Source organism: Melospiza melodia, chromosome 31 (genome assembly GCF_035770615.1).
Source record: "Melospiza melodia melodia isolate bMelMel2 chromosome 31, bMelMel2.pri, whole genome shotgun sequence".
NCBI classification, from domain to species: domain Eukaryota; kingdom Metazoa; phylum Chordata; class Aves; order Passeriformes; family Passerellidae; genus Melospiza; species Melospiza melodia.
In genome coordinates this window covers 1,779,294-1,803,034 of record NC_086224.1, presented here as the reverse complement: position 1 = coordinate 1,803,034, position 23,741 = coordinate 1,779,294, and the positions used below count along the sequence as shown (strand labels likewise).

General features: G+C 61.3%; 2 protein-coding genes across 5 annotated transcripts; one reads left to right on the top strand and one right to left on the bottom strand.

Moving 5' to 3' along the window:
- Positions 1-164: 164 nt before the first annotated feature.
- DDX23 (DEAD-box helicase 23) lies at positions 165-15,873 on the top strand. Of its 2 annotated transcripts, none has more exons than XM_063179308.1 (17): positions 165-236; positions 1,123-1,328; positions 2,377-2,475; positions 2,593-2,689; positions 3,212-3,277; positions 3,732-3,870; positions 3,952-4,082; positions 4,155-4,267; positions 4,349-4,492; positions 6,106-6,331; positions 6,437-6,582; positions 7,345-7,522; positions 9,901-10,143; positions 12,136-12,287; positions 12,376-12,484; positions 13,777-13,951; positions 15,283-15,873. In XM_063179308.1, the coding sequence occupies exons 2-17, from the start codon at positions 1,123-1,125 to the stop codon at positions 15,504-15,506; spliced, it is 2,448 nt and encodes an 815-aa protein (XP_063035378.1). In that variant the 5' UTR covers positions 165-236; the 3' UTR covers positions 15,507-15,873. The 2 variants fall into 2 exon arrangements, with proteins under 2 accessions (XP_063035378.1, XP_063035377.1); XM_063179307.1 differs by having other exon boundaries at positions 3,949-4,082.
- Positions 15,874-16,466: 593 nt separating this feature from the next.
- On the bottom strand, positions 16,467-23,475 carry CACNB3 (calcium voltage-gated channel auxiliary subunit beta 3). 3 transcript variants are annotated; one of them, XM_063179309.1, is made up of 14 exons: positions 23,367-23,475; positions 23,125-23,217; positions 20,309-20,431; positions 20,103-20,225; positions 19,910-20,025; positions 19,777-19,841; positions 19,605-19,624; positions 19,350-19,430; positions 19,116-19,174; positions 18,922-19,031; positions 18,684-18,835; positions 18,508-18,603; positions 18,275-18,424; positions 16,467-17,236 (listed from the first exon to the last, which is right to left on the bottom strand). In XM_063179309.1, exons 1-14 carry the CDS (start codon positions 23,406-23,408, stop codon positions 16,937-16,939), a joined length of 1,530 nt encoding a protein of 509 aa, XP_063035379.1. In that variant the 5' UTR covers positions 23,409-23,475; the 3' UTR covers positions 16,467-16,936. The 3 variants fall into 3 exon arrangements, with proteins under 3 accessions (XP_063035379.1, XP_063035380.1, XP_063035381.1); XM_063179310.1 differs by lacking the exons at positions 23,125-23,217; positions 23,367-23,475 and adding an exon at positions 21,480-21,545 and having other exon boundaries at positions 16,468-17,236; XM_063179311.1 differs by lacking the exons at positions 23,125-23,217; positions 23,367-23,475 and adding an exon at positions 22,021-22,041 and having other exon boundaries at positions 16,469-17,236.
- Positions 23,476-23,741: the final 266 nt, after the last annotated feature.

Sequence of the window (23,741 nt, the reverse complement as noted above, 5' to 3'; positions counted from 1 at the left end):
CGTCCCGGCGGACTCTTTGCCGTGGGGAGGGGGGAGTTGCCGCGCGGCGGAAGGATCGCGGGGCGCGGCGGTTCTTCGGCAGCGCAGGGGCGCCGGGGGCGCGCGGGGGATGCCGGGAACTGTAGTCCAATGCCGCGTGGGCTGCCGGGAGCTGTAGTCCCGCGCCGTCCCGGTAAACCCCGCGGGCCCGGCAGACATGGCGGCGGAGCGGCGGCGCTGAACGCGGGGCTGCGGCGGTGAGCGGGAACCGGCGGCAGCGAGCGGGGGGCACTGCAGGGAGCGAGCGAGGGGCCCGGGGGCTGCAGAGCCGTGGTGCCGCGGCACCGGGCAGAGCCCCGGTACTGGGTACCAGCGGCAGGGCCTGGCGCGCCGTTGCGCCGCGTCCCTCGGGCCTCACGGAGCCTTTCCGGGGTCCCTCAGGGCTCCCTGCATTCACTCCCGGGGGCTCCCTGTGCCCTCTCGGGGTCCCCCTTTCCCTCTTCCTTCTCTCCTCGGGGCCTTCCAGCTCTTCCCGCTCTTTGCTGGGGTCCCTCTGTGCCCTTTCGGGGGTCCCCCAGTTCCCTCCCTGACTCCTGAGGGTTCCTTTGCGCTCTCTCTGGGTTCCCCTCTCTTTCCTGAGGCTCCCTTTTCTCTCTTCCCCTTCCTGAGGGTCCCTTTTCTCTCTCCCCCATCCTGAGCGTCCCTTTTCTCTCTCCTTCCTCCTGAGGGTCCCTTTTCTCTCTCCCCCATCCTGAGCGTCCCTTTTTTCTCTCCTTCCTCCTGAGGGTCCCTTTGCGCTCTCCCCGGGTCCCCCTCTCCCTCCTGAGGGTCCCTTTTCTCTCTCCCCCTTCCTGAGGGTCCCTTTTCTCTCTCCCCCTTCCTGAGGGTTCCTTTTCTCTCTCCATCCTCCTGAAGGTCCCTTTTCCCTCATCCCGGTGTCCCCCAGCTCTCCCTGCTTCTTTTTGGCGTTTTTCCCTCCCCGGCTCCTTTGACATCTCCCCATTCCCTCCTAGTGCTCTCTCAGCCCTCCCCACTCCTTCTTGGGGTCCCTCTCTTCCCTCACAACCCCTCCCTCTCCCTCCCTGCACCCCAATTTCCCTCCCGGTCTCCCCTCTGACCCTCCCGGTGTTTCCCTCCCCGCAGATGGCCGGAGAAGTGGCGGACAAGAAGGATCGGGACGCATCCCCGGTGAAGGAGGAGAGGAAACGTTCCCGCTCCCCGGAACGGGACCGGGAACGGGACCGGGAGCGCAAGGGCTCCCCCCCGGCCAAGGAACGGAAGCGCCACCGATCCCGGGAGCGCCGGAGGAGCCGCTCCCGATCGCGGTCCCGCTCCAAGTCCACAGAGAGGTGAGGCAGCTGTGATTTGGGAAGAGCTTTGATGGATTTGTCGGTGGGAAATAAAAAGTTGTGAGGGGAGGAGAAGTGTTGTGAAGGTTTTGTATTGATAACTCATAAATATATATCATTATATTAATAAGTATAATGATATATAGTATAAAATTATTATATTAATAAATATATTACTGTTAATATATTTTTCTTTATACTCTTTTAAAAGGGTATAAAAATTGTTAACAGTATTCATTTGCTTTAAAGAGGGTATAAATAAACATTTATTAACAGTATTTATTTATTTTAAAGAGAGTGTAAAGAAAAAATTATTAGCAGTATTTATTTATTATAAAGAACAATTTATTAACAGTATTTATTTATTTTAAAGAGGATATAAAGAGGCTCCTTTTTAAAATTTTGAGCCTGCTCTGCCTTTTTCCTCACCCTGCCCCACAGCAGGAATTGAGTGCCCTGGGGATTGGGCAGCACTGAGCCCACCACACTCACTGCTGCATTGGCCAGGAAATCTCAAAATAACCAAATCTCAAATTTATCCCTGTGGTTTGGAAGAGCTTTGATGGCTTTGTCAGTGGCAAATAAAAAGTTGTGAGAGGAGAAGAAATATTGTAAAGATTTTGTTATGATTCTTAATACTCTTTATTTTAGTTACTAAGTTTTTCTTTATACCCTCTTTTAAAGGATATAAAGAAAAATTATTAACAGTGTTTATCTATTTTAAAGAGGATATAAAGAAAAACTTATTAACTGTATTTATTTGTTTTAAAGAGGATTTAAAGAGGCTCCTTTTTAAAATTTTGAGCCTGCTCTGCCTTTTTCCTCACCCTGCCCCACAGCAGGAATTGAGTGCCCTGGGGATTGGGCAGCATTGAGCCCACCACAGGAAATCTCAAAACCATCCAAATCTCAAGCTGACAAACCAAAACCACTGCAGAGGGTGGGTGAGGGCTGTGGGGCCATGCTGTGACCCCCCTGTGGGGCCATGCTGTGACCCCCCTGTGGGGCTGTGACCCCCCTGTGGGGCTGTGACCCCCCTGTCCCACAGGGACCGGCGGCACAAGGAGCGGGACCGGGAGCGCAGCAAGAAGGAGCGGGACAGGGACAAGGATGGGCACCGGAGGGACAAGGACCGTAAGCGGTCCAGGTGGGTCCTGTCACTTCTTTGGGGGGGGTTCCTGCTCTCCCCTAAATCCCCTGGAGGTTTGGGATCCCCCCAGGGCTGTGCTTGGTGTCTTATTCCTGGTGCTGTTTCCCTTGGAAGTTTGTCCCCGGGCAGGGGGAAGGACTCCAAGTCTCGGAAGGATCGGGAGGCACGGAAAGCAGAGGAAGAGGAGGAAAATGCCCTGAAGAAGGAGAAGGTGAGGAGGGGGCGGATGGGGCTTGGATGGAAGGGGCTCCAGATCCTTGGGGAGTAGTTCCAGGGGATTCAAGTCCCCAGGAGTGATTCCAAGGGATCCAGGTCACTGGGGAGTGGTTGCAGGGGGATCCAGGTCCCCAGGAGTGATTCCAAGGGATCCAGATCCCCAAGAGTGGTTGCAGGGGGATCCAGGTCCCCAAGAGTGGTTGCAGGGGGATCCAGGTCCCCAGGAGTGATTCCAAAGGGATTCAGGATCCCAGGAGTGGCTCCAGGGGGATTCAGGTCCCTGGGGAGGGGATCCAGGGGATTCAGGTCCCCACGAGTGGTTCCAGGGGGATCTAGATCCCTGGGGTGTGGCTCCAGGTCCCTGGGGAGTGGCTCCAGGGGGGTCCAGGTACCTGGGGAGTGATTCCAAAGGATTCAGGTCCCCAGGAGTGGTTCCAGGGGGATCCAGGTCCCTGAGGAGTGATTCCAAGGGATCCAGGTCCCCAGGAGTGGTACTGACATCTGACCTCATTTGCAGGCACAGCCGCTGTCCTTGGAGGAGCTGCTGGCAAAGAAGAAGGCAGAAGAGGAGGCAGAAGCCAAGGTGGGAGAAGGAACAGGAGCCTCTTCCCTCTGCTGGATGTTTATGGGGGACCCCAGGAGGGGACAGGGAGGGCTGAGAAACTTGGGGATGCAGAGGGAGCCCAGAAGGAAGCAGGGAGTGCCAGGGGACACCGGGAGGGATCGTGGGATGGAGCAGGGGAGGCACATGGGGGGCTGTGGAGACAGGGGAGGCCTGGTGGACCCCCAGGAGGGAGCAGAAGGACCTTGGGAGGGAAGGGGGAAAGGTGAGGGGCACAGAGGGGAGGGAGGGGACACAGGGATGGAGCAGAGAGAGCTCTGCAGGGAGTGGAGAGGTCTGAGGGATCCAGAGAGGGACAAGAGGGAAAGGGGAGGCCTGGGGGCCCCAGGAAGGATCAGAGAAGGCTGAGGGGACCCCCAGCAGCCCAGGGGGTGGCAGGCAGGCCCGGTGTGACATTTCCTCTCTCCCATCCCAGCCCAAGTTCCTGTCCAAGGCAGAGAGGGAGGCCGAGGCCCTGCGGCGGCGGCAGCAGGAGGTGGAGGAGCGGCAGCGGCTGCTGGAGGAGGAGAGGAAGAAGAGGAAACAATTCCAGGAGATGGGCAGGAAGATGCTGGGTAAGGACTCATCCCTGGAGCCCTTCACCCAGCCCTGGGGGTGGGTGCTGGCTCTGAGCCCCTTCCCCTGCTCCCCAGAAGACCCCCAGGAGCGCGAGCGCCGGGAGCGCCGCGAGCGCATGGAGCGGGAAACCAACGGCACTGAGGACGAGGAGGGCAGGCAGAAGATCCGGGAGGAGAAGGACAAGAGCAAAGAGCTCCACGCCATCAAGGTGGGGATGGGGGCTGCTCTGGGGGGGGCTGGGGGGAAGATGGGGGGTCCCACTGAGCCTGGGGTCCCGCAGGAGCGGTACCTGGGCGGGGTGAAGAAGCGGCGGCGCACGCGGCACCTCAACGACCGCAAGTTTGTGTTCGAGTGGGATGCATCGGAGGACACCTCCATTGACTACAACCCCCTGTGAGTGCTGGGGTGCCCCGAGGGCTGGGGGTGTCCCTGTGGGGTGCAAGGCCTGCTCCTGATGCTCCCACTCTGCTCCAGGTACAAGGAGAGGCACCAGGTGCAGCTGCTGGGCCGTGGCTTCATCGCCGGCATCGACCTGAAGCAGCAGAAACGGGAGCAGTCGCGCTTCTACGGGGACCTGATGGAGAAGAGGAGGACGCTGGAGGAGAAGGAGCAGGAGGAGTGAGGTTTTGGGGAAGCTGGGAGGGTGCTGAGGGGTGTGTGGGGTCATGGCTGGCTTAGCTTGGTTGGGATGTGGAGCTGGGCTGCAGCAGGTCCTGCAGGTAATTGGCAGAAGAGTTCTAGAGGCACAGGGTGAGCCTTATCCACTTTCTCCTTCCCCTTCCTCACCTTCCTCACTCCCTTTTGTTTTTCCTTTCCTTGCCCTGCCCTCATTCCCTTCCTTCATCCCCCTCCCTCATCTGCCTGTCCTCATCTCCATTTCTCCTATTGTGCTTCCCTCACCCATTTCCTTTTCCTTTATTCTCCTTTTCCTATCCCACTTTCCCCATTCCCTTTTCCCTCATCCCCCTTTCTCCATTCCCTTTTCCCCATTCCCGTTTCACTCCCCCTTTTCTCCATCTCCCTTTCCCTCTCCCTTTCCCCCATTTCCTTTTCCCTCTCCCCTCTCCCCTTTCCCTTTTCCCATCCCTTTCTCCCATTCCCTTTTTCCTCTCCCCTTTCCCTCTCCCTTTCCCCCATTCCCTTTTCCCTCTCTCTTTCCCTATCCCCCATTCCCTTTTTCCCATCCCTCTCCCTTTTCCTCATCCCTTTCCCTCATTCCCTTTCCCCCATTCCCTTTTCCCTCTCCCCTTTCCCCCATTCCCTTTTCCCTTTCCCCATTCCTCTCCCTTTCTCCATCCCTTTCCCTATCCCCTTTTCCCCATTCTCCTTCCCCGTTCCCTTTTTCCTCATTCGCCTTTCCCTCTCGCCTTTTCCCCATCCCTTTTCCCTCTCCCTTTCCCTTTCCCCCATCCCTCTCCCTTTCCCTATCCCCCTTTCCCCATCCCTCTCCCTTTCCCTCATCCCTTTCCCCCATTTCCTTTTCCCATCTCCCTTTCCCCATCCTCCTTTCCCCATCCCTCTCCCCTTTCCCTCTCCCTTTTCCCATCCCTTTCCCTCATTCCCTTTTCCCTCTCCCCTTTTGCCCATTCTCTTTTCCCCATCCCTTATTCCTTCCCCCATTCCCTTTTCCCTCTCCCCTTCCCCCATTTCCTTTTCCCCTCATTCCCCTTTCCCTCTCGCCTTTTCCCCATCCCCCTTTCCCCCATTCCCTTTTTCCCTCTCCCCTTCCCCCATTTCCTTTTCCCCTCATTCCCCTTTCCCTCTCGCCTTTTCCCCATCCCTCATCCCTTTCCCTATTCCCCTTTTCCCCATCCCTCTCCCTTTCCCCCATTCCCTTTTTCCCTCTCCCCTTTCCCCATTCCCCTTTTCCCCATCCCTCTCCCTTTTCCTCATCCCTTTCCCCCATTCCCTTTTCTCTCATTTCCCTTTCCCTCTCCCTTTCCCCATTCCCTTTTCCTCATCCCTTTCCCTCATTCTCTTTTCCCTCTCCCCTTTCCCTCTCCCTTTCCCCATTCCCTTTCCCCTCTCCCTTTCCCCATTCCCCTTTTCCCCATCCCTCTCCTTTTTCCTCATCCCTTTCCCCCATTCCCTTTTCTCTCATTTCCCTTTTCCTCTCCCTTTCCCCATTCCCTTTCCCTCTCCCTTTCCCTCATTCTCTTTCCCCCTCCCCTTTCCCTCTCCCTTTCCCCCATCCCCTTTTCCCTCTCCCCACCCCTTCCCTCCCTGGGCAGGGCGCGGCTGCGGAAGCTGCGCAAGAAGGAGGCCAAGCAGCGCTGGGATGACCGGCACTGGTCCCAGAAGAAGCTGGATGAGATGACAGACAGGGACTGGCGCATCTTCCGTGAGGATTACAGCATCACCACCAAGGGGGGCAAGATCCCAAATCCCATCCGCTCCTGGAAGGACTCCTCCCTGCCCCCCCACATCCTGGAGGTCATTGACAAGTGTGGATACAAGGTGAGGGGGAGCTGGGGAGGGAGGGAGGGGGAAAAAGGGGCGGGCAGGGGGGTTTGGAGAGGGGGAACAGGGGAAGTTCTGCTCCCAACCTGCTCCCCCCGGCAGGAGCCGACCCCGATCCAGCGCCAGGCCATCCCCATCGGGCTGCAGAACCGCGACATCATCGGCGTGGCCGAGACCGGCAGCGGCAAAACGGCAGCGTTCCTGATCCCCCTGCTCGTGTGGATCACCACCCTGCCCAAAATCGACCGGTGGGGACAGGGACACTGCCCCTGGGATGGAGGGGAGTGGCAGGGACAGGGACACTGCCTGTGGGACAGGGGGAGTGGCAAGGGGACACTGCCCGTGGGACAGGAGGAGTGGCAAGGGGACACTGCCTATGGGACAGGGGGAGGAGTAGAAGGGGGACACTGCCTGTGGGACAGGGGGAGGAGTAGAAGGGGGACACTGCCTGTGGGACAGGGGGAGGAGTAGAAGGGGGACACTGCCCGTGGGACAGGGGGAGTGGCAGGGTGACACTGCCTGTGGGACAGGAGGAGTGGCAAGGGGACAGGAGGAGTGGCAAGGGGACACTGCCTATGGGACAGGGGGAGGAGTAGAAGGGGGACACTGCCTGTGGGACAGGGGGAGTGGCAGGGGGACTGACAGGGTGACACTGCCTGTGCGATGGGAGAGTGGCAAAGGGACACTGCACAGGTGTCAGGATGGGATGACACGGTGGAGGTGACAGGATGGGGTGACAGGGTGACACTGTCAGAGGATTGAGGCAGGGTTACAGTGTGACATAGTGGGGTGACACTGCAGAGGGGTCAGGACAGGGTGGCACTGTGGAGGTGACAGGGTGACACTGCAGAGGGGTCAGGACTGTGGAGGTGACAGGATGGGGTGACAGGGTGACACTGTCAGGGGATTGAGGCACGGTTACAGGGTGACATGGTGGATGGCATGGGGCGACGCTGGAGGGCACACACGTGGCACTGTGAGTGACACAACCATCTCCTGCCATCCTGCAGCATCGAGGAATCAGACCAGGGACCCTACGCCATCATCCTGGCCCCCACCCGTGAGCTGGCCCAGCAGATTGAGGAGGAAACCATCAAATTTGGGAAACCCCTGGGCATCCGCACCGTGGCCGTGATCGGCGGCATCTCCCGCGAGGACCAGGGCTTCCGGCTCCGCATGGGCTGCGAGGTCAGTGCTCAGGGGTCTCTGGTGTTGAGATGACCCCCAGGTGTTGGAAAATCTCTTTTTCCCAACCCTGAGAGTGAAGAAGAAGAAGCCAGGGTTCCTTGGCTTTCCTTTTCAAAGTTGTTTATTTTTTGTGATCTTTAACATTCTTTCTCCGACCTGCTGAGATCTGTCCAGCACGTCGGTTCATGGCTGGCTTGGTTTGGAAAGACAGGTGTATGCTAAGGAAGGCAGGAGCCTGCCCTGGAATGGAAAACGTAAACTCCCTCCCCTCTGAATTGTTGTAAATTTGAAATTAAGGACTCTCAGGCAAAAAATACGGGAGCAGGAATAACAGTTTTTATTGGTTTGGAAAGACAGGTGTGTGCTAAGGAAGGCAGGAGCCTCCCCTGAAATGGAGAATGTAAACCTCCCACCCCTCCAAATTGCTATAAATTTGAAATTAGGAGGCTCTCAGGCAAAAAATACGGGAGCAGGAATAACAGTTTTTATTGGTTTGGAAAGACAGGTGTGTGCTAAGGAAGGCAGGAGCCACCTCTGAAATGGAAAATGTAAACCTCCTCCTTCTGAATTACTACAAATTTTAAATTAAGGGGCTCTCAGGCAAAAAATATGGGAGCAGGGAATAACAGTTCTTTAATAGGGAAGAAAATAAAAGGATGAAATAAACAATGCAGTACACTGGAACAACACTGAGAGTCAGAACCCAACCTGGCACCCTGTGGGTCAGGATGTTGGTATCAGTCCAGTTGGAATTGTGGCTCAGCCCTCCTGCAGTGTCAGGGGTGGTTCTGCTGGAGCAGGGATCCTGTAGGAAAGGGTGGAGTCTTCCTCTGAATGGAAGAACAAGAATGAGGAAGAAGAGGCAGCTGCTGCTCCTCTGGGAAATCCAGTGGAGAAGCAGTGCTGGTATTCCAGAACCTCCAGATTATATGCGGGTAGGAATGTTTGAAATCTCAGATTGTATCCAGGTAGGAATGTTTGAAATCTCAGATTGTATCCAGGTAGGAATGTTTGAAATCTCAGATTGTATCCAGGTAGGAATGTTTGAAATCTCAGATTGTATCCAAGCAGGAATGTTTGAAATCCCAGATTGTATCCGGGTAGGAATGTTTGAAATCCCAGATTGTATCCGGGTAGGAATGTTTGAAATCCCAGATTGTATCCGGGTAGGAATGTTTGAAATCCCAGACTGTGTCCGGGTAGGAATGTTTGAAATCTCAGATTGTATCCAGGTAGGAATGTTTGAAATCTCAGACTGTGTCCAGGTAGGAATGTTTGAAATCTCAGATTGTATCCAGGCAGGAATGTTTGAAATCTCAGATTGTATCCAGGTAGGAATGTTTGAAATCCCAGACTGTGTCCAGGTAGGAATGTTTGAAATCTCAGATTGTATCCAGGTAGGAATGTTTGAAATCTCAGATTGTATCCAGGTAGGAATGTTTGAAATCTCAGATTGTATCCAGGCAGGAATGTTTGGCTCCTCCCTCTGGGCTCACATCTCCCAATGAGATGCTGCAGTTCTTATCAGCCATGCAGTGACATTCAATAGCTGTTATCAGCAGATGTCCCCCCAGAGGGAGGAGTGATTGTGGAAGAGATAAGGAGAAACTGCCCACTGACAAAAGACAGCTGCCACACAGATGGTAATAGAACACATCTTGCCTTGCAATCTGGAACAATGGCACACAACACCTTGGGGTGGTGTTATCTTTTTATACTAAAGCCATTATTTACTATAATTTTCCAATCCTATCACCTGTGTTAGACAGTTTGTCTCTACTCTAAACCAACCCAAAAGTGTCACCATCACAGCAGAAGATGGAGGCCAAGAAGAAGAAGGAGAAAGACTGGACAAGCCTCCATCTTGCCTCCTGAACCCCCATTCTAAAAACCCCAAAATTCAACATTTTCAACCTGTGAGAAATTCACTACCATTCTATTCAAACTCTTGTAGTTTGTAACTCCTCACACAAAATTGATAATTGTTTCCATGGGTGCTTGTTTGCCTTTATGATGGGATAATTAATGGAGCTAAAATGACAGGAAAATAATCCTAATCCCTCTCCTACTCCCAGTTTACTTTTCAAAATCGTTTTTAAAAAAATAAAATCGTTAAAAACAACTTTTTTAACCCACAGAAAACACAGAGTTAAAGACACACAGAGGTGTCTTTGTGGGTTCATTCCTACTTCATTGAGGGATGTTCCTGCTCCATGGAATCACCTTCCTTGTCACAGACACACAGAGCCAAGATCTTCTTAGACCTGGAAGCTCTCTGCTTCTAGGGCAACCAGAGGAACTTCCTGACAAGTTGGGGTGTCTCAGGGGGGGTTCATCTGAGCCTTGAGCTTCTCCCACCAACCCTCCTGTCCCCCCAGATTGTCATTGCCACCCCGGGCCGGCTCATTGACGTGCTGGAGAACCGGTACCTGGTGCTGAGCCGCTGCACCTACGTGGTGCTGGACGAGGCCGACCGCATGATCGACATGGGCTTCGAGCCTGACGTGCAGAAGATCCTGGAGCACATGCCTGTCACCAACCAGAAACCTGACACCGACGAGGCTGAGGACCCCGAGAAGATGTTGGCCAATTTTGAGTCCGGGAAGCACAAGTACAGACAGGTGGGTGGTGGGTAAAGGGGGTCTAGGAGGGTTCCTGTGGTGGGTGGGAGGGAGAATTTGGGGGTTTGGGGAAGGGGTTGGGGGGATGGGAGTCACGTTTCTGCTCTGTGGACGAATGTTCTTGCCTCACAGTGGATGTTCCTGCCCCATGAGGGGACATTCCTGCCCCACAAGGGGACCTTTTTGCCCTGTGGGGACAGTTCTGCTCCATGGGGGACATTCCTGCCCCACAAGGGGACCTTTTTGCCCTGTGGGGACAGTTCTGCTCCATAAGGGACAATCCTGCCCCACTGGGATCATTCCTGCTCCATGGGGGATGTTCCTGCTCCATGGGAGCACATTCCTGCCCCACAGTGGATGTTCCTGCCCCATGAGGGGACATTCCTGCACTACAAGGGGACATTTTTTCCCTGTGGGGTCAGTTCTGCTCCATGAGGGACAATCCTGCCCCTCTGGGGTCATTCCTGCTTCACTGGGGGATGTTCCTGCTCCTTGAGGAGATGTTCCCTGCCCCACCAGGACCATTCCTTCCTCACTGGGGATGTTCCTGCTCCTTGAGGAGATGTTCCTGCTCCTTGAGGAGATGTTCCCTGCCCCACCAGGACCATTCCTTCCTCACTGGGGATGTTCCCTGCCCCACCAGCACCATTCCTTCCTCACTGGGGATGTTCCTGCTCCTTGAGGAGATGTTCCTGCTCCTTGAGGAGATGTTCCCTGCCCCACCAGGACCATTCCTTCCTCACTGGGGATGTTCCCTGCCCCACCAGGACCATTCCTTCCTCACTGGGGATGTTCCTGCTCCTTGAGGAGATGTTCCTGCTCCTTGAGGAGATGTTCCCTGCCCCACCAGGACCATTCCTTCCTCACTGGGGATGTTCCTGCTCCTTGAGGAGATGTTCCTGCTCCTTGAGGAGATGTTCCCTGCCCCACCAGCACCATTCCTTCCTCACTGGGGATGTTCCCTGCCCCACCAGGACCATTCCTTCCTCACTGGGGATGTTCCTGCTCCTTGAGGAGATGTTCCTGCTTCTTGAGGAGATGTTCCCTGCCCCACCAGCACCATTCCTTCCTCACTGGGGATGTTCCCTGCCCCACCAGGACCATTCCTTCCTCACTGGGGATGTTCCTGCTCCTTGAGGAGATGTTCCTGCTTCTTGAGGAGATGTTCCCTGCCCCACCAGGACCATTCCTTCCTCACTGGGGATGTTCCCTGCCCCACCAGGACCATTCCTTCCTCACTGGAGATGTTCCCTGCCCCACCAGGACCATTCCTTCCTCACTGGGGATGTTCCCTGCCCCACCAGGACCATTCCTTCCTCACTGGGGATGTTCCTGCTCCTTGAGGAGATGTTCCCTGCCCCACCAGGACCATTCCTTCCTCACTGGGGATGTTCCTGCTCCTTGAGGAGATGTTCCCTGCCCCACCAGGACCATTCCTTCCTCACTGGGGATGTTCCTGCTCCTTGAGGAGATGTTCCCTGCCCCACCAGGAGCATTCCTTCCTCACTGGGGATGTTCCTGCTCCTTGAGGAGATGTTCCCTGCCCCACCAGGACCATTCCTTCCTCACTGGGGCTGTTCCTGCTCCTTGAGGAGATGTTCCTGCTCCTTGAGGAGATGTTCCTGCTCCTTGAGGAGATGTTCCCTGCCCCACCAGGACCATTCCTTCCTCACTGGGGATGTTCCCTGCCCCACCAGGAGCATTCCTTCCTCACTGGGGATGTTCCTGCTCCTTGAGGAGATGTTCCTGCTCCTTGAGGAGATGTTCCCTGCCCCACCAGGACCATTCCTTCCTCTCTGGGGTTGTTCCTGCTCCTTGAGGAGATGTTCCCTGCCCCACCAGGACCATTCCTTCCTCACTGGGGATGTTCCTGCTCCTTGAGGAGATGTTCCTGCTCCTTGAGGAGATGTTCCCTGCCCCACCAGGACCATTCCTTCCTCTCTGGGGGCACACTGGCCCCTGACAGGCTGTCCCTGTGCCCTTGCCTTGCAGACTGTCATGTTCACAGCCACCATGCCCCCGGCCGTGGAGCGCCTGGCCCGCAGTTACCTGCGGCGCCCGGCCGTGGTTTACATCGGCTCTGCTGGCAAACCCCACGAGAGGGTGGAGCAGAAGGTGTTCCTCATGTCTGAGTCTGAGAAAAGGTGAGGAGCAGGGATTTAGGGGTGGCCTGAGCCTTCAGCATCTCTTTTGCCCAACTGTCTCCTCCTCCTCCTCTTTGTGCTCTTACAGGAAGAAGCTGTTGGCCATCCTGGAGCAGGGCTTCGACCCGCCCATCATCATCTTCGTCAACCAGAAGAAGGGCTGTGATGTGCTGGCCAAGTCCCTGGAGAAGATGGGGGTGAGGCTGGGCTGGGAAGGGGTCACCCTGAGCCCTGTCCCCCTCATCCCCACGTGGGGATGTGTGGAGTTTTTCACCACTTGGGGTCACCAAACATGGTGGTGTTCAGAGGGGTCTCAGGATGAGGGAAGAGACAAGGATCTGACTCCATGTTTCAGAAGGCTTGATTTATTATTTTATCATATATTATATTAAAACTATGCTAAAAGAATAGAAGAAATGATTTCATCAGAAGATGAAATAATTCTATTCCTAAGAATTTCTATTTCTAAGAATAGAAAAAGAAGGAATGATAACAAAGGTTTGTGTCTCAGACAGAGTCCGAGCCAGCTGATTGTGATTGGCCATTAATTAGAAACAACTCTGTGAGACCAATCACAGATGCACCTGTTGCATCCCACAGCAGATAATCAATGTTTAAATTTTGTTCCTGAGGCCTCTAAGCTTCTCAGGAGGAGAAATTCTAAGGAAAGGATTTTTCATCAAATATATCCATGACAGGGGGTCACCCTGAGCCCTGTCCCCCTCATCCCCACGTGGGGATGTGTGGAATTTTTCATCACTTAGGGTCACCAAACGTGGTGGTGTTCAGAGGGGTCTCAGGATGAGGGAAGAGACGAGGATCTGACTCCATGTTTCAGAAGGCTTGATTTATTATTTTATCATATATATTATATTAAAACTATGCTAAAAGAATAGAAGAAATGATTTCATCAGAAGGCTGGCTAAGAATAGAAAAAGAATGATAACAAAGCTTTGTGTCTCAGACAGAGAGTCCAAGCCAGCTGACTGTGATTGGCCATTAATTACAAACAACCACATGAGCCCAATCACAGATTCCCCTGTTGCATCCCACAGCAGCAGATAATCATTGTTTCCATTTTGTTCCTGAGGCTTTTCAGCTTCTCAGGAGGAGAAATTCTAAGGAAAGGATTTTTCATCAAATCTATCCATGACAGGGGGTCACCCTGAGCCCTGTCCCCCTCATCCCCACGTGGGGATGTGTGGAATTTTTCATCACTTGGGGTCACCAAACGTGGTGGTGTTTGGAGGGGTCTGAACAGCAGCAGATAATCATTGACTGTGATTGGCCATTAATTAGAAACAACTCTATGAGCCCAATCACAGATGCACCTTTTGCATCCCACAGCAGCAGATAATCAATGTTTCCATTTTGTTCCTGAGGCCTTTCAGCTTCTCAGGAGGGAAAATCCTAATAAGCAAAGGCTTTTTATCAAATACATCTGTGCCAGGGATGTGCCCCCCATTCACCCCCCTGTGAATTCCCACAGTACAATGCCTGCACCCTGCACGGTGGCAAGGGCCAGGAGCAGAGAGAATTCGCCCTCTCCAACCTCAAGGCTGGAGCCAAGGACATCCTGGTGGCCACGGACGTGGCCGGACGTGGCATCGACATCCACGACGTCTCCATGGTGGTCAACTACGACATGGCCAAGAACATCGAGGGTGAGGCTTGGGGGGCACTGGGGGGGCTGTGCCCACACTGGAGGGCTCTGGGGGGTTGCTCAGCCCTGGTGCTGCCACACTGAAGAGGCTGGTGCTGGGTGTGCAGGGGGGTGCCTGGCCCTGGTACTGCCCTCACTAAGGGGGGTGCAGAGGTGCCCAGGCCTGGTTCTTGGGATGGAGCGGTGCCCAGCCCCAGTGCTGAGGGTGTGGGGAGTGCCCAGGCCTGGTTCTTGGGTTGCAGAGGTGCCCATCGCTGGTGCTGAGGGTGTGGGGGGTGCCCAGCCCCAGTGCTGAGGGTGTGGGGGGTGCCCAGCCCCAGTGCTGAGGGTGTGGGGGATGCCCAGCCCCAGTGCTGAGGGTGTGGGGGGTGCCCAGCCCCAGTGCTGAGGGTGTGGGGAGTGCCCAGGCCTGGTTCTTGGGTTGCAGAGGTGCCCATCGCTGGTGCTGAGGGTGTGGGGGGTGCCCAGCCCTGGTTCTTGGGTTGCAGAGGTCCCAGCCCTGGTTCCTGTGATGGAGGGAGTGCCCAGCCCCAGTGCTGAGGGTGTAGGGGATGCCCAGCCCTGGTGCTGAGGGTGTGGGGGGTGCCCAGCCCTGGTTCTTGTGATGGAGGGAGTGCCCAACCCTGGTGCTGAGGGTGTGGGGGGTGCCCAGCCCCAGTGCTGAGGGTGTGGGGGGTGCCCAGCCCTGATTCTTGGGTTGCAGAGGTGCCCAGCCCTGGTTCTTGTGATGGAGGGAGTGCCCAGCCCCAGTGCTGAGGGTGTGGGGGATGCCCAGCACCAACACTGAGGGTGTGGGGGGTGCCCAGCCCTGGTTCTTGTGTTGCAGAGGTGCTCATCGCTGGTGCTGAGGGTGTGGGGGGTGCCCAGCCCCAGTGCTGAGGGTGTGGGGGATGCCCAGCCCTGGTGCTGAGGGTGTGGGGGGTGCCCAGCCCCAGTGCTGAGGGTGTGGGGGGTGCCCAGCCCTGGTTCTTGGGTTGCAGAGGTCCCAGCCCTGGTTCTTGTGATGGAGGGAGTGCCCAGCCCCAGTGCTGAGGTTATGGGGGGTGCCCAGCCCTGTTTTTTGGGATGGAGGGGGTGCCCAGCCCTGGTACTGGGAGTCCAGGGGCTGTCTGGTCCTGGTACTGGGGGCATTGTAGGTGCCCAGCCTGGGTACTGGTGGTGTGGGTGGTACTTGGCCCTGGTTCTGGCACTTGTGGGGTGCCCAACCCCAGTGCTGCCACACTGAGGGGTCTGTGGGGTGCCCAACCCTGGCACTGGGAGTGCAGGGGATGCTGCAGGGAGTGCCCAGCCCTGGCACTGCCCACACTTAACCCTTCGTTTCCCATCTCCCAGATTACATCCACCGCATCGGGCGGACGGGCCGAGCGGGGAAGAGCGGCGTGGCCATCACCTTCCTCACCAAGGAGGACTCCACGGTGTTCTACGACCTCAAACAGGCCATCCTGGAGAGCCCCGTGTCCTCGTGCCCCCCAGAGCTGGCAAACCACCCCGATGCCCAGCACAAGCCTGGCACCATCCTCACCAAGAAGCGGCGGGAGGAGACCATCTTTGCCTGAGGGGTCCCTTTGCCACCCCTCTGGGGACAGCAGGACCAGCAGGGCTGCCAGGACTGCTCTGGCTGTTGTTTTTTCCCAGCTCCTTGTGCAACCCCAGGACTGCCCACGAGCAGAGATTGGGGTTGGGGTTATCCCAAATTGTCCCCCCTGTTCTCCCAGTGCCCTCCCCAGTTTCCCCACGGATCAGAGGAGCTGCTGGAGGCTGTTTGGGGGCCGCTCCCTCCCTGCTGCCAGGGTGGGGCTGGGTTTTTCTGGCTGTCCTGGGAGCTGTCTGCACCTCATCCTTTGGGCTTTTGGGGTTTATTTTTTTGTTTTTTTTTTTGTAGCTGAAGCTCCAGGCTGCAGGAATAAACCGGCAGCGGCGTTACCGGTGTCACCTCCTCATCCTCTCCCTTCCCTGGGTGGCACTGCCAGCCCCTGGGTGCCACCTCCCATGGGGACAGAAGGCAGCAGTGCCCTAAAGGAGCGTTTGGAGGTACTCAGCACCCCCCCCTCCTCCCCAAAGCAGCTTCCCCCACATTCCCCTCCACAGACACGGACACCAGGCAGCTCTGAGCACTCGTGTGTGTTTCTGAAACCAATTACAGGGAAATCAGTGCTTTCTACAAAAGAAATTATAACAAATCTGTGGCCCCCACCCCATTTCCCCCCCTATAATGGCCGCGGGGGGGGAGGGGGGGGCTCAGCCCACACCAGGACCCCCCATTCGAGGGCGGTGGGCGCCGTATTTACAGGACTGTGGTGACGTGCGGTGACAGCATGGGGACAATGGGGACAGGGCAGTGGGTGGTGCAAGCGTGGTGGAGCAGCCCCCAGAGGCCGGGCAGCCCCCCCGGGACCCTCCCCATGCTGAGGGCGGGGCCGGGGTGGCCGCGGTCACCGGGGCCGGGGGGGGGGGGGCGGGAATCGGTGCAGAGCGGTGAGAGCCACTCCTCCCGGGGGTCCCATGCAGGGGTGGGGAGGGGGCAGGCCAGGTCCCGTGGGGGGGGGGGGTGAGCAGGCACCTTCCCTTCCTTCCTCGGCTCTGGGCGGGCTGGGGGATGCTGCTACAACCGCCCCCTCCCCTCTTTATCGGGGGAAGGGGCACCCACTGTCCGTGGCAGCTGCCCTGCGGAGAATGAGCCGACCTGTGATGGGTAGGGGGGAGGACGCTGAGGCACGGCCAAGGCGTGTGTCTGTCCCCAGGCTCCCCAAAACTTCCTCGGGGACTCCCCAGGGCATCCTGACCCCCCCCCCAACCTCGCTGTGCTTATGGCTGAAATCACGCCCGGGGTGGGGCCGGGCCAGAGGAAGCTGCCGGTGCCGAGTTCGATTGTCTGAGCACCCCCAGCGCGGGGCTGGGGCGAGGCGGGGAGCACGCCCGGGGTTTGGGGGGGCGGGGGGGGGGGTGGGGCCGGTTCCCAGCCGTGCCCCCCACCCTTATCCCAGCCCTAATAGCTGTCCTTGGCCCAGGGCCGGCTGCGCTGCCAGTTCCTGTCGTGGTTGCGCTCGCCCGCGCGCTCCGGCGTGCCGGGGCCGCTGCCGTGGTGGTGGTGGTGGTGCCGGTGGGGCTGGTACAGCTCCGGGTAGGGGTCCCCGTACTCCTCTTCCTCCTCCAGGTGCCGGGAGCTGCGCTGGGACGTGGCTCCCCCCCAAGGCTGGGGCGAGGTGTCCCCGGCCTCGTCCGACGGCATCAGGCTGTCGTGCTCCAGCGGGGAGTGCTCGCCCCGCTCGCCCAGCAGCTGCTGGCTCTGCGGGCAGGGGGTGCAGAGCTGGGGGCTGTGTGTGCCCTCCTGCCCTGGCACCCTGGGCTGGGTTCCCCCCCCCGACCCTGATCCTGGCACCGTGGGCAGGATCCCCGTGGGGAAGCACGGAATGGATTCTGTGCCCCCTGTGCCCTGGCACCGTGGGCAGGTTCCCTGTGGGAAGCAGGGAATGGGTTCTGTGCCTCCCCAGGCCCTGGCACCCTGTGCTGGGTGTCCATGGGAAGCACAGAATGGGCTCTGTGCCCCCTCTGCCCTGGCACCCTGGGCTGGGTGTCCATGGGAAGCACAGAATGGGCTCTGTGCCCCCTCTGCCCTGGCACCCTGGGCTGGGTGTCCATGGGAAGCACAGAATGGGCTCTGTGCCCCCTCTGCCCTGGCACCCTGGGCTGGGTGTCCATGGGAACTCTGTGCCCTCCCCAGGCCTGGCACCCTGGGCTGGGTGTCCATGGGAAGCAGGGAAGGGGCTGTGTGTGCCCCCCACCCCATCTTTGGAGCCCTGTGCCAACTGTCCATAGGGAGCAGTGGGGATGGGGGGGGCTGTGTGTCCCCCCAGTTCCAGTGGGGAGCAGGGAGGGTGGCATGGTGACAGTGTGGGGGCTCTGTGTCCCCAGCACCCCTATGCTGAGTCCCCATGGGGACAGTATGGGGGTCTCTGTGTCCCCCCATTTCCAGTGGGGAGAATGTAGGGGGCTGTGGGGACAATGTGGGGGGCTGTGAGGCCTCAGCACCCCCATACTGAGTCCCCATGGGGACAATGTGGGGGGCTGTGTGTGCCCCCCATGCCCTCCCCAGGGTGCCAGTGGCCAGTGAGGTGCACGTAGGGTGCCGTGGGGACAGTGTGGGGGGCTGTGGGGACAGTGTGGGGGGCTGTGTGTCCCCCCATTTCCAGTGGGGAGAATGTGGGGGGCCATGGTGACAATGTGGGGGGCTGTGAGGCCTCAGCACCCCAATACTGAGTCCCCATGGGGACACTGTGGGGGGCTGTGTGTGCCCCCAGCTGCCAGGGGGGTGCCATGGGGTTACCTGCAGGCCTGGCAGGCCGGTGGGCGAGGGCACAGCGTGGGAGGCGTGTGGTGGGTGATGCGTGGCACGCCAATAAACCTCCAGGTACTCGGCCAGGTGCTCACAGGCATCCTCCAGCTGGTTCTCATCCAGGATCACATCAAAGAGCTCCTGGGGGGGGCAGTGAGAGGGCTCAGGGAGGGTTTGGGGGTCCCCCCTTGGCATCCCCAAGGTTGGGGGACGGTGGCTCATACCGGGGGACACTGCACCAGCTTGTCAGCTGCCATCATCTGCACGTTCAGGTGCTTCACCTGCGACTTCCCCCTGGACTTGATGAGCCTCTGCAGGACCTGGGGAGGGGACAGCGGGGTGACAGCACCGTGGGGGGGCAGCCAGGACCCCCCCCCCCAGAGCCGTGGTGCCCCCTCACCTTGGGGGAGGACACCTTGACGTAGACGATGATGGGTGCCAGGGAGGTCTTGGCCAGCTGGGCTGGGTGGTTGATGGTGTCGGCGTCCAGCACCACCAGCTGCAGGGACTTGGCCAGCTCGAAGATTCGCTCGATCTCGCTCTGCACCTCGGCTGGGGGGACACGGGGGGGGGTGTGAGGCTGGGCTGGCCCTGGGAGGGGGTGCCAGCACCCAAAAAGGGGGAGCCGGAACCCTCACCGATGCTGGAGCGGGTGGTGGAGCGCTCCAGGATCGCCTGCTTGCCCAGGTTGTTGAGGATGGAGCGCTTGGCCAGGGACAGGTCGGCTGTGATGTGGGTGATGGAGATCCTGAGGGGACACAGGGACACCGTGGGCACCTGGGGACGCCCAGGCCGTGCCAGGAGGGGGTTCAGGGTGGGCTGACGCTCTCACCTGCCGTCGAATCTGTGCTTGAGGAAGTCGAAGAGCGCTTTCTGCATCATGTCGGTGACCTGCCGAGGGGCCGCCGGCGCCGTGAGCCGCGGCAGATGGCACCGGCGGGGAGGTGGCAGCCGCTCAGCACCGTGCCACCACCCTGGGCCGTGCCATCTGCCCTCTGCCGGCGCACCGTGGCCAGGGAGGGGACAAGGGACAACAGGCCACCACCCCGCATGCCCCCATCCGTACCTCGTATCCCTTCAGCGAGGGCCCCACCAGCACCACGGGCCGCATGGAGGGCACCACGTCGTAGGGTGGGATGTGCTGCGTCTGCAGGGGGACACGGGGGGTGGCAGTGCCCTGTGTCCCCACCCCCAGCCCAGGAGGGGGCATCGAGCCCATTCCAGAGCATCCCAGAGCCCCCCCAGCCCCATAAGCAGGGAAAAGAAGGGGGGAAGGGGGGGTCTCTCCTCACAGCCACCACCCCCCGCACCTGGGACTCACCTGCTTCTGCTTCTGCTTGGCTTGGGGAGAGAAGAGACAGAGGTTGGTGACAGTAAAGTGGGGACCCCCTCGGGACCCCCACGATTCCCCTGGGCCGGGATCTGCCCTTACCTAAGGAGGGGGGACCCCCTCGGGACCCCCACGATTCCCCCGGGCCGAGCTGTGCCCTTACCTAAGGAGGGGGGAGGCGATCGCCGGCTCCCGCTGTCGCCGAGGCCCGAGGCATTGCCAGCTCTCCTGGGGAACGAGGGGGTGTGAGCGGGTGTTGGGGGGTCCCGGAGTGGGGCCGGGGGTCCCATCCCTACCTGGCTTTCTGCTCCTGCTTCAGCCTCATGGCTTCCAGGCGCTGGGGGCTGGGGATGAAGGCGATGTCCCCCCCCTCCTTCACTAGGCGCCCGATCCACCAATCATTGCTGTATTTCTGGGCGAGGACAGGGCAGAGGTGAGGGCAGGGGAGGTGCCTGGCCCCGAGCAGACCCCCTCAGCACCCCAGCTGACCTCCTTGATGTGCAGGAAATCTTTGGCTTCGAAGTTGATGGCGGCTCCCTGCACCGGGCACTCCTCATCCAGCGCCCCGCAGTAGCTGACATTGGTGCGCACAGCGAAGGCGACCGGCTTGTGCTGGGGGGGTTTTGGGGGTGATCAGCACCCCTGGGCCCCGGCAGCAGCCCCGAGCCGTGCCCTGGCTGGCTCCCCATCCGTACCTTGGCCCTCTCGAGCTGCTGCTGAGCCTGGCTCTCCACCTCGCGCCGGGCGCCCTCACGGTCCTCTTCCAGGGACACGTCGGAGTCCAGGGAAGGGCGGCTGGTGTAGGAGTCCGCCGAGCCCTGGGGGAGCGGGGTCAGTGCCGGGGGGGCTGCGAGGGGACCCCCACAACGAGGGACCCCGTGCCAACCTCGGGAGGGGACCCTGCTGCCCCCCCTCCAGCGCTGGCATCACCTCTGTGTCAGGTGGCATCACCCAGCACAGCTGCCCTGGGGTGAAGCCCCCATGCGCTGGGGGGGTGGCAGGGTCGCAGGGGTGGGGAGATGCCCCTTGTCACGCTGAGATGTGAATCTTACCCCTGAGATGTGAATCTTACCCCTGTCCCCCCCCCACAAACCACCACCCTGGGGTGCTCAGCCCAGCACCCCCGGCTCCCCCTCCCCGCCGCTCCGGTATTTACCCACCGCCCGCTGCGCCGGGAACAGGCGCAGAAGCTGCGGTGAAATATTTATAGGTCCCTGAATGTGGCTGAGCCCCCCCCGAGGCCCCCCAGGCTGAGCTCAGCCCCACCCCCTCCCCGTTAACCTGCACATCCCACCCCGCTCACACCGGGGGGAGCCCGGACCCCCCCCCTGCAGCCCCCCCCGGGCAAAATGGATCCCAGCAGAGCCCCCCCCAACATGGCCTCCCCAGCACGGCCCCCCCAGCATCGTCACCGCGCCCCGAGCATCCCCCACCCACCCCCGGCATGCCCAGGGTGGCTCCGCAGCGTTCCGGGGCTGCCCCCCCAGCGCGACCCCCCCGTTATCCCCAGGGAATCCCCCGGTACAGCATCCCCAGCCCCCCCTCACGCACGACCCCCCGGTACAGCATCCCCGACCCCCCCCCCAACGCGGCCCCCCCGGCCGTGGGGATCGGGGTTCTCTCCCCGCCCGGTCCCGGTGGTACCGGGTTGGGGGGGGGGGGACGGGAGCGGTGGCGGCGGCGAGGAACAAAGGGCCGGGGGGCGGCACAGCCCCCCCCGCACCGGGCATGAGCCCCGCACCGGGCACGGTTCCCCCCCCCTCGTGCGCCATCACCACCCCGGGGGGCGCAGAGCTCCCCCCCGAACCCACCGCGACCCCCCGCGCACGCGACCCCCGGTACCGGAGCCGGTACCGGAGCCGGTACCTCGTTGAGCAGGAAGGTAGCGCTGGAGTCAGAAAACGACATAGACGGGGCGAGCCGAGCCGAGCCCCCCCCCCCGCCCGCCCCGCTCCACCGGCACCGGCTCCGGTTCCGGCTGCGGCTCGGGCTCCGGCTGGCCCTGCCCGCTCCGCCGCCGCCGCCGCCCCTCCCCGCCCCTCCCCGCCCCCGCCTCCCACCGCCCCCCCGGGGCTCACGGAGCCGCCCCCGCCGCTCAGCCCGGTGGGGGGACTGGGTGGGTGGGTGCTGTTGGGGGTCGCCGTTCCCCCTTCCCGGTGCTGGCGGGGGGTTCCAGCCCCTCTCCGGTGGCGACAGCGAGGGGGGCTGCGCTGGCAACCGGGAGACCGGAGCGGTCCCGGTGAGGTGCACTCGGACCGGTCACCGGAGCAGCTCCCGGTGCCCCGGGAGGAGGGGGATAGTTTGCTAAGAGAGCTCCGGGTGAGAGCGGAGTCCCGGGGCAGCGGCGGAGGGGCTGTGCAGCCTGCTCGGGGTTCCGGGGCGGTGGCGGGGGGGTCCCGGTGGGTACCTCCATGCTCCGGTGCAGCGGCTCCGGTCCTGCCCCGAGCCGGCAGCAGCCCCGTCTGCAGGGCGAGCCCTGCGGCGGGGCCGGAGCCGCTCCCGCCCCCCCCACGCCGCGCCCCCCCCCTCCCGCCCCCGTGAGGGGGGCAGCGACGGGTCCCGGGGGACCGGGCCGGCCCGCCCCGTTACCGAGCGGCGGGACCGGCCCGGGACAGCTCACGGCCGGCCCGGGGATATCGGGGATACAGCGCTCGGCGGGGCGGGGGCTTCGGTCAGCGGCGGCACCGCCCGCGGACACCGGCACCGGGCACCGGAACGGAGAACGGGCCCCGGTACCGGGCACACGGCGGGGCCCAGCCGGGCCCTCTCCGAGGTGCTGAAGGGGCCGCGCCGGGTGCTGGGCCGGGTCGCGGGGTCCCCGGGGGTACCGGGGAGTACCGGAACAGCGGGCGCTGCCCCACCAGGGACTCGGGATGCTCCGGCCGCTCTGCGCCCCCAGGGCCGCCCCGACCGGAACCCCCCGCCCTCCGCGGAGCCTCCCCGGTACCCGCTCACCGCCGGCGGCCGGGGAGGGGGCGTAGCTCGGGGCCGGAGGAACCGAAGCACCGGCGGAGGGGCGGCGGGGAGCTCCGTGCCTCTCCCGGGCAGCGCGGGGAGCCGGCCCGGTGCCGCCGGTTGAGGGAGCGGCGGGGGAGCCCCGCGGCCGCTTCTACAGCCCCGCCCGGCCCGGTCCCCTTCCGCTGCCTCAGTTTCCCGGGGCCGCCCCCCGCGCCGCAGTGCCGGTGCCCGCCGCCGGCCCGGCCCTGACGCAGCACTCGCTATTTTTAGCCGCGGGGAGCGGCTGTTGCGATGCTACCGGCGCCCGGTGCCGGCGCCCAGCTCCGGTCCCGGGGGAGCGGCGGGGCGGAGGCGGCCCCCGAGCTCCCTCCGGTGCGGAGGTTGGGGTGGGAGACGCTCGGCCGCTCCCCGCTCCCCACCCCGGCTCCGCGCGTTAATGCGGAGCCGCGGCAGCGGCGGACCCGGGGCTGCCGAGGCTGCCCCGCCCCGGTGCCGGTCTCGGTGCCGGTGTAGGTACCGGTGCCGGTGTAGGTACCGGTGGCGGCCCGCTCACCTGCCTGCGGAGGATGCTGGAGGTGGTGTCGGACGAGGTGCTGCCGTCCGAGCGCTTGAAGCGGCTCTTGCGCTTCGGGAGCCTCCGGGGGCTCTGCGGCGAGAGCGGGCGGTGAGCACCGGGCGGCTCCGGGCGGCTCGGCCCCGCCGCGGAGCCACCACCGGCGGCCGCCGGCTCTGCGGGCAGAACCGAACCGGGCCGCACGGGGCCCGCCACGGCCGGGAAGGCTCCGGTGTGCTCACCTGGAAGGAGCCGGAAGCGTCAGGCTGCGCCGGGGCGGACATCCCCGGCGGCGCCCACCGGAGGAGCCGCGGGGATCCCGGCGGGGCAGCCCCACACCGGACCGCGGCGCTCGGCGGCGGGGAAGGGCCGCGCCGCCGCCGCCACCGCCGCGCTCCGCATCACACGGGGCCGCCGGGGCGTCCCGGCCGTCCCCGCCCCCGCCCGCCCGCCCCCGCGCCCATCCCCGCGGCGGCCGCTCCGCGCCCCCGCAGCCGGGCAGCCACCGGGAGGCACCGGCAGAGCGGAGCCTGCCCACAACCCGCAGTGCTGCGGGCACCGGCGGCGCCGTACCGGGCAACGGGAGCCCCCCGGGGGCCGCCGCAGCCCTGCCCACG